At 31.3% G+C, this 10,008-nt stretch overlaps 1 protein-coding gene across 1 annotated transcript; it reads left to right on the top strand.

The window, feature by feature from the left end:
- Window positions 1-8,279: 8,279 nt before the first annotated feature.
- On the top strand, window positions 8,280-9,240 carry LOC125068965 (cyclin-dependent kinase inhibitor 1C-like). Its single transcript, XM_047678371.1, has 2 exons — window positions 8,280-8,294; window positions 8,545-9,240. The coding sequence occupies exons 1-2, from the start codon at window positions 8,280-8,282 to the stop codon at window positions 9,238-9,240; spliced, it is 711 nt and encodes a 236-aa protein (XP_047534327.1).
- The last annotated feature ends 768 nt before the right edge of the window (window positions 9,241-10,008 follow it).

The following is a 10,008-nucleotide window of genomic DNA, read 5'->3' as shown; positions in this document are numbered from 1 at the left end:
TCTATAAAATTGGTAATTCGAAATGAATTTTTCAAAGTAATAACTATAGTGTCTTCTAGTGATTGGTTAAAAAATAATCCTATAGGGTTTCTTTCGTCAGTTCTGGTTTTTCTTTTCAAAACAGAGAGAGATTTTAGTCACTTAATCGGCAAGTACTTCTACGTTCAATAAGATTTTTAATACAGTACAGCAAGTCATACAGACATAAAGCCTACTAAAACGAAAAAAGTATACACAAAGGGTAGAATGGCGTTGCAACATACGTCAGAGCTTGGTACAAAATACACCTTTGTTGATCAATTGACACAATATATGTTGCATTCAATGTTAATATGGGATTTCTATTGTCTAATTATTGTGCGAACAAAGGAATCTAACTATTCTTTAGTTGTTGAAAGACAAAAGACATAACTTCGGTAATATGAGTTCTTTGAGCAGGTATTTTGATTGTCTGTACGAATATTGCTTGCCAAACATGACCAAATTATTTTCGCTACAGAAATAAGTCTTAACGAAACTTTGCTTGATTACATTGTTCATAGATATTGGATTAGCCGTTTATTGTTAGTGCGCTAATAAGTGGACTAGTTTATTTTGCTGTATTTCGCTTTGTGACTGTCACTGGCTCACTCATACTCAACAGGAACACATTAACATATAGTGTTAATGTTTGACGGTAGGATAAGAAGCGTTATATCGATGATCGACAATTGAAGAATAATGGCCTTAACACCAGCGTTTTAGGAAGAAATAAATTGTACATGTAGTTAAGGTTAATATTTTTTTTATTTTATATATTGCTATTAAGAATGTATTTATAATAAACACATTTCATTGTAAGTATTATGAATCTCTTTAAAATAATATTTATTTAAAAAAAAAAATCTTATGCGTTGATTTTTACTGCCTGAAAGTATTTGAAAGAAAACTTTATCTAAAAGATGAATAATTTATGTAAATTTTGTTTAGTAGTTTAGCCAGTTTTACGACACCAATACAGTTCTCTTAAATATTCGTAAGAACGAGTTACACATAAATACCAAACAGAAATACTTAGTATGTGTTTCGGTTTGAAGATAGATGAGCCAGTGTACAATGGACAAAACATCTTAGTTGCCAAGCTTGGCGGAGTATTGGTGATATGAGTAATGATTAATATTTTGTGCAGTACGTGTCTATGGGCAGTGACCACTTATTACCAGGTGGCCTATGACTACAAGACATAAAAAATAGACACGACGACATCGTTGTAATTGTCATAGATATAATTCTTCTATCCAAGTTCATTCACAGTCTTCAATGGAATGTCGAAACAACAGTTAGCTGTTAATCTGTTATGTCATACGCTTTGTATGTAAAACGCGTCAGACCCGATTATGTTCACATTATGTTGATGTTTTTATTGTCTACTTATCTGTAACTTGGCTAGCCTAGTGTGACCTAGATTATAATACCGGTGATCCAAAAGTCCTAGCTACGAACCCCAGCCATTTATAGGTTATAGGCTTATTATTGCACACCCGTGCCTCGGATTGCACGAAAAGCTGGTGGTCTTTTGTCTGAATTATTTCTGATCAGGTTGAATTTCCAAATTATTGGGTAACAATGATCGAAACAAAATAAAAGTACAGATATGACGAAAATTAAAATTTGAAAAAGGTCATATCGCTCAGTGTAGCGATGTATTCCAAACAATATTTTAAAATAAATGTCATTTACTAAATTTTTTTAATATAACATATTATAACAAAACACATATGATAAAGTATCGAAATAAAATAGATGTATTAACTCAAAACAATCCTCGCTAAATTATCGGCGTGCATCAGTGAGTGACGCTCGTGCTTACAAAATGTTTTACTGTGCGTGAGATGATTAATCTATACTATTATTATTAATGCGAAAATTATTCTATATGTCCGTATGTCTGTCTATTACTCTTTCACGCCAATGCCTCTTAACCGAATTTGATGCAATTTGTTTTTAAGCAAGCTTGAACTACAAGGTACTATGAATAAGCTACTTTTCTTGTGAAAAACATCTGACGTTCGACCCGTAGAACGCGAGCGAAGCCACGGTCGACAATTAGTGTAAGAATGAAGAAGGCAAATAAAATATTAATTAAACTATAATTGTACGCTGATAGTTTAACTTGCGCCTTTGTGATTGAAAATCCCTCCGTATTGATTTGAAAACAATTTAATGGACATAAGTAATTATTTAGGTAAAGTTTTAAAACAGTTTTAAAACAACTAATATATAACAGAAAACACATTTTAGTATTATATGACTATTATACTCGTATTTATACCACATAAGTAATATTGTTCCTAAATCCAAGTGCAGCTGATTCAATAAATACACATTAAAATGTCAGTGGCGTCACTTAACAAAACCCAACCTTTTCCGGCGGCTAACTGCAGGTTACGTAGCTGGAATGTCGGTCTGTCTGTTCGCTAATAAGGTTAAAAGATTTCCCGCTCGCTTTTTTCTACAAGCTTGTGATTCCTAGAAGTCGCTTCCATGTAATTCCATTACATTATAATGTAGGTTACATTTTAATTTATAAAAAGGTTTGGTTACTTGAGCTTGGTTACATAAGTATATGTCTTTGGAAGTTTGTTTCCTGCGCGTTACAAAGTCAGAGATTACTCGTATTTTTTTAGGAATGGGTTCAGAATTCGTTTTACATTAGGTTTAAACGATTTTCGGCAGCTTGAACTGAACTTCAACATTCGGGCAAGTAAAATAAAATACCTACTTGCACTATTTTGACTGAAATTAATATGTGATTGATTTTATACTAGCTATCATAATTGTAAAATAAAACTAATAAAATACTCGTGGTCATTTATTTTAGTAGGAACAAGTAAACCTTAACGTACTATGTGATAAAAATTAAATTATCTTCTGTTTCTCCAATATATTATATAATATACAAGATTATTTGGAAATCGTTAATAACCTCTAAGATACTGATTTTAGTGCTCAAATGTCGCTCAAATGTCTCGCGCTAACTCTTGAGAAAGTGCGGCGAAATTAAACCGAAGTTATATCCACCGAATGTCGGGCCAAAATTATACATTAACGTATTTTTTTTAAATAATAATGATTCGTGATAATTGGTATTTATTTTATTGAAGTTACTTCTAAGTTGTTTACAAATTTTTGAAAAGTTAGAATCTATTATTTCATCAAGTTTTGATCTGAAGTTTTTGTTTCCTTTTATATAATTATACTAAAGCTAACTTGATTTAACTTTTATGTTTATAACTTAATTATTTGTGAAAACGCTATTTAATTTTTTCTATATACTTATTTTAGTAGTTTATTCAAATATTTCGATTATTTCTATATATCATATATCACAGCGATTTTTTTAAAATAATAAACTATATAAACATGATCAGATAATCGTAAGCTATGTTAGTTTATATCAAAACTAGCGATGCCAATAATCTGGGTCAATGTTGCCATGACAATATTTTATAAACTTTGACATTTACCTTATTTTTATTCTGCAAAGATTTTTGCAACATGCAATAATTTACGCATCTATCTTTTGACATTGTGAGTTGACGTAATTTAAAAAAAAAGTAGGCTGTCGACCGAGTGATCTCGTTTTGTTTAATAATAGAAATTCAAAGACGCGCGCAAATACGCGACTGATTTTTAAAGCAAAACTATACATTACACCATATCAATTCAAATGTATATATTTTGTTAAACAGAATAATATATTGTAATATAATTATTTACAAAAAGGAAAATAAATGTAAATAAAAATATTACATTAATAAAACGTAAAAAAGAATTTATAAATATACAGTAAGTATATACAGTTCATTAATTTAACTTTAATAACAAAAATATAAAGATAAGTGTAGAGTCAGTATTCTATATTCAAAGGATGTTTTTCGCGATGGATTTAAAGACATAAAGTGTAGGGTCGTCTTAATATTACTTTTAACAGCCTGTAACAGCTTTTAATAACACAATGCTCAACTTCGGAATTCTAGACACACACGTGGACGAGGGGCAGATTGTCATCTGAAACATGCAGGTTTACTCTGACTGTTTTCTTCCACCGCCAAGCACTAGATAAAACAATATAATAAACAAAAATTAAGCACACGACAACTGAGTGGTTCCTGAGTTTGACTCCGAATTATTGGCTAAGATTCATGTGTTTCAGAACTGGCGCCGTTCGGCTCACTAATATATCATTACAAATAAATAATATAATCATTTATATGTTATCTACTTTAAATATTGTGTTCTCTGTAGTATCGGTAAGGGTAATGCCTATAATAGACACAAGTTCTCTTTGCTAATATAGTTGACTTAGAATAATTACTGAGTATCTTGCACGTTTTTCTCGGAATAATCTGCATTTCGAAGCGATCGCGAACGACTATATAAAAGTAAGACTTAAAAGCAATAAAATAATTATATAATTTCATAATTATATAGTAAAATATAATTTCAAACCGAAATAGAACGAAATAATCTGAGCCACGTGTTACTAGTGCTCAAAATAAATGGCTAATCAAATATCTACGAGATCAGTTGACCAATCGACGTTGCGTTGACTTAATAATAAAATATATTAATTACTGGCAACCCATCCCGGCTTCACACGTGTACAATAGATGAATGTATGTAATTTTCAGATTAAACAATGAACATAAAAAGAAAATTTCTTGTCTTTTTTTGGGCTAGGAAAGTAGAAATTGTTGGATTTTCTATGATATGCGTGTATTATCAGTGCCGGCATATGGAGTCTCCTGCCTCCTGTCTCAATAACGCATCCGTCTAAAAGTTCATCCTTGATGTCTGTCCGTCACTAGACCAATATAAAAGGGTGCAGAAAGTATGTCCAGTACGGGGTACCTAGATGTTTTAGGCCGGCCCTGTGTATACACAAATAAACCTTCCTCTTGAATTACTGTTTTTTGATTATAAAAACCCGCATCCTTTAAAAGATCGAAACGTCGATCGCAGGGAAGCGACTTTGTTCCATACAATCTAGAGTTATAGCTGGGGGATTAAATCATTTTTTAAAATCTTTTTTCACTCATTTTATTTGTAAGTTTAGTATTGTACGTTTACAATACAATTATTGAAATGTCTATCTGAAATCGCTTTGATTCACGCTGCATTTAATTTCGACAGAGTTTACGCAAATTTAAGGCATTCGTGTGGACGTTGGTGGCTCGATGCATATTTATGAGAGCTTTCTTGATAGTCTAAGCCCTGGTTGTGGTAAATCAAATATCATTTGGTTACCCTGTACATTACATACATATATAATTATACAGTTACATTTATTTATTTATTTATGTATAAGTAAAGTATTTATTTTATTAGTTACTCAAGTTTTAGTGTATTTTTATATAATTTAATAAGTACTAAATTTGAATAAGATTTAATTGATGATAAAAAGGATCAAAGTAATTGAAGTTATATATATTTATCTTAATATGTTACCTATTTAAGAACGCCAAAATGATTTCATGTTAAAAATATAAAAAGGTTAAAAATAAATTCGATAATGCAACTTAGTAGACGCATCTCATTAGGAAAAAAAAAGTGTAATCTATGAATAAGAAATAAAAATGTTTATTTTTTAATGATGTATATGTATATTTTTCAGGCACTCGTCTGTTTGACATAAAACTATATATGTCCAATTTATTTATTTATTGTACAGTTGTATCGAATAATCCCTAATAAAAATAACTTAAGAGGTAAAGGAACACATATCAGCTGTTATCTAGTGTTTTACACATTGTACTTACTACAAATACTAATATTAATGTGCACTTTTGTACATAGGGAATTTTTGGAAGCGATCAACAGGAATTCATATAAAATAGAGTAAGTTATTTATGTCGGTGATACGAGTTTCCAAATATTCAGTGGGCAGGGAAATTTAAGTCTATTTTTTATTATTATTTCTCGCTAGCACTTATCTATTAATCTTCAACTTGTTTCGTTACTATTTACACTATTTATTGATTATTACTAGTATCCCACCATTAAGCCTACTGTAACATAGCCATATTGTCAAATATTATATACACTCAAACACAATGGGATTTAGACATAGACAATCTTAACACTTTTTACTAATATGTAATATTCCTAACAGATAAGTTAACACATTGCACGATGAAGCCTCGTACTACGAAAGTCATTGAGAGATATTTGAAATTCCGGCATCAATCATGCTACGGATGAATTGAAATATCACCGCCCGCCTTGTAGGGAATCCTTCGTTTGGCAACTGTTCAAATGTGTTACGTTGAGAGGAAAGTTTAAAATTTTAAGTACCATTTAGAATGACTTATTCCTATACTAGACTCTCTCTGTAGATATGCTTGAAAATGCTACAGTTTTTCTACTAGGAACTTAAAAGTATTCATTTATTATTGAATAGATGTCAGATTTTTTAAATGTAAATGTTAGGTTAGTCCTGATCCTTGTGCCTAAAAGTTTTGTGAAAATACATATCACGATTTAAAATATTAATTATTTAATGAGATATAATAAGTTACTTATTAGAAAAATACAGGAATCACTGTACAAAATTTACATACATCAATCAACATAAGATGGAAACTGACGTAACATATTACTTTCTTAAAAATATTTTTTTCGTATTTCAGAAATATTAAATTATATTAATTTCGAAAGTAAGAATTTTAATGCTTTGGATTATGAAATTCAAATGAAACTAAATTGCAATAATAATAAAATACTAACGAAAGATTATTTGAAAAGTTAAATGTTAATCATCTTGAAAACTGTATAATGTAAGTTATGTAGATGATATATATATATATATATATATATAAAGCCTTTTATTTTTTTATTCTTATCTGTTTATATCTTTAAGTTTCAAGTTAACCCTAAAGAAATTTAATTTTACAGATACTATAAATAAAGCAAGAACCCCCGTTAGGGTAAAGGAGATTGTCATTGTTCCGTGTTAAGTGCTATTTGACCTCAGCTTGGGCCAGCAATTCTTCTAATTTCGTCTTTCCATCGTGTTAGTGGTCTTCCTCTGCCCCGATTTAATAGCAGGCCTTTCCAGAATTTCTTTCCATATATATTTTTTCCATCTGTTAGATTTAAAAATTCAGATTTTTTAACGGAATGATTAATGTGAATTGCTTTGGAATTATTAGTTACACTGAGATGTATCGTTTGCGTTTTAATAAAAACCTAAATACTTACCCGAATAGCTAGCTAAAATGTTATAGCTTCAACTCGCAATATAATAAGAAAAATAAATTCGAAGAGATTAACGGCATTTTCAAACTAAGAAACCGACCTAATATGATAATTGAAAAAGTTCCATGAGTGTACTATTTTGTACTTGTATCTTAAAAGGAGATCTAGGTAGACCGAAAACAATTTAATAATAGAATGTTACATAACACCGATTACGAGCTATTACGTTTACATCTGGTCTGGATCTAGACCTGTTTTGCCTTTGTAAGTACTCTTTGATACGAGCATAAGTTGATAAGAGGTGTAGGATTATATCGAGCTGTTAGCACCGCCGAGGTAAAATAATTATTTCAATAATTGATTTTAATTATCGATATTTGTATTTGTTTGTTACATTTGAACTTTGATCAAGTTTCTTGAATTGCACACACTTTAATTTTTTAAATTATATTATACTTGATTTCTTTAGTTATTTAAAGCTTTATGAGGTTTAACCGTGAAATGTCCGGATCAAATTACAGCTACGGAACCTTATCTCAACGATTAATATTAATTAATTATAATGTCCTTACCTTCTCTTCAAAGGGAGAGGAGGCCTTAGCCCAGCAGTGGGAAATTTACAGGCTGCTAATGCTAAAAAAATATTATAATGTTGGTCGGTAATATTATAGTGCACGTGTGTGCAATTTAGATGCAATCTCTCTTTCTTCCCTATCATAGTCTCATTGGCCGTCGAACTGATTTATTTGATACAAGTTACTCTTCTAAGAATTACTAAGAACGGTCTGCGAGGAATAAAATCATGAACCTATAATTTATTATATGTTTCACAATTTTTATGTCTCCTTTAGTCGTATCAGCTAATATAGATATCTGATTTTCCTGCTTTCTTCGATCAGTAGGGTGTAAATGAATCTTAAAAGAGTTCCTGAACTAGCCTGCGACCGACGCTCACATGTCGTATAAATACCATTACATCTATGCGTCACACCACTTACCTGCGAAGCTTCAATTACATCGGACTTAAAATATATAGTAAAATGTCGCGTTTTATAGTAAGTAGTAGTAGTAGTTTTAAGTATTATTTATTAAATAATGATATATTATCATAATCATTATGAAATATATTTGATAGAAGAAAAAGATTTAATGCTGTCCTTTATATTGTCTAATTATAAAGTTTTTAATAGCTAAAGTGTAACAATGATTTAAAAAAGTTAGAATATGTTCAATTCTATAATTGCCATCGAAATAATTTAATAGTATTATGTGATTTATTATTAAATATATTTTATACAATTTCAGGTCTTAATATGTTTGAGCTTCGTGCTTGCACAAGCTAAAACAGAGACTAAGAAAAGAGAAGCATCTGCATCCTACTCTATTCCAACGCGGCACACCTACTCCGAGTATCACAATAGAGTCCCGATCCCAATTCCCCATCCCGTCCCAGTAAGTGTTCCTAGACCTGTACCAGTAGGTGTACCAGTTGCAGTACCAGTGGACAATCCACGTCCCGTCCCAGTTGCTGTTCCTCAACCGGTGGCTCAAATAATACCCAGACCGGTAGCAGTACCGATCAACCGTCCAGTACCATTGCCAGTCTCCCAGCCCGTTCCTGTTACTATTACACAGGGAGTTGGTATTCCAGTTCCCCAACCATACGCGGTCAGTGTACCAGCTGCTGTTCCAGTCAGAGTCCCACAGCCCATTCCGGTACCGGTGGGCGTTCAAGCAATTGGGGGATATGGCGGTATTGGTTCCGGTGTGTCAATTGGTGGTATCGGTTCTGGCTTGTCAATCAGTGGTATTGGTTCCGGCGTGTATGGCTCCGGCGTGTATGCTGGTGGATATGGATCCATAGGTGTGCCTGTATCTTCAAAAATCGTTTCATCAGTTTCAATAGCTCATCCATATATTTCTTCTGGATCTGTTCATGGGTCTGGTTATGGCGGTGGGTATCTGTCAGGAGGTCATGGAGTGTATGGCCACGGGCATTGATACCACTGAATAATGTATTCAAAATGTCTGCCAAATATAGAGGCCCATTGTATGTTTTCGAATGTTTTAACTTTATATTGTAATCCTATGGGGTATGTCCGGTTGAAGGTCCCTTATTTTTTATGTCTAGTCCAAACCCATTATTATCTATGATGTATTATTTAAGTAAATAATTAATTTGTATTGAATTAAATATTTAAATTGTAATAATAGTGATTGCTCCAAAACAATGCTTGTATGGCAAGGACATTAATTCACCTTTATTTCTCATATTGTTTACCAATCAACGCTTTATTAGTAGTAAGTTAATATTAATTTGTGTTAGACTTCTTATTTTGTACATAAAAAATAATTATATAATATTACCCACCTTTTTGTGTATTTCATTCATTATTTTAACTGAAAAATAACCCCATTATTTTATAATAACAATTGTTAATTCAATTGTTCAAAAGCAGGTAGCTTATTTATTTTGGATCAATTGAAACGGAAAATATTGTGAAGTGTCTCTCTCTCTCTCTATACACAATAGTTGTTGTTTTTAAAACGACAAAATAATTTGTTACAACTAGTGGTGTAATAAGTGCATTGTTTACGTAGTCATAGTAAGCAAATTTGTATACATCTTTAAACAGTTAAAAAGTAATATTAAAAAACAACACAATACAACAAATACATTTACCACAGAAAATAAAATTATACGAAAAATAACAAAGAACCTAAAATTGATCCTTGTGGAACACCCATTTTTAATATAGACTAGACTTT

Source organism: Vanessa atalanta, chromosome 14 (genome assembly GCF_905147765.1).
Source record: "Vanessa atalanta chromosome 14, ilVanAtal1.2, whole genome shotgun sequence".
NCBI classification, from domain to species: Eukaryota; Metazoa; Arthropoda; class Insecta; order Lepidoptera; family Nymphalidae; genus Vanessa; species Vanessa atalanta.
Note: the sequence above shows the minus strand (reverse complement) of the source record. Positions and strands in the feature narration are given on the sequence as shown.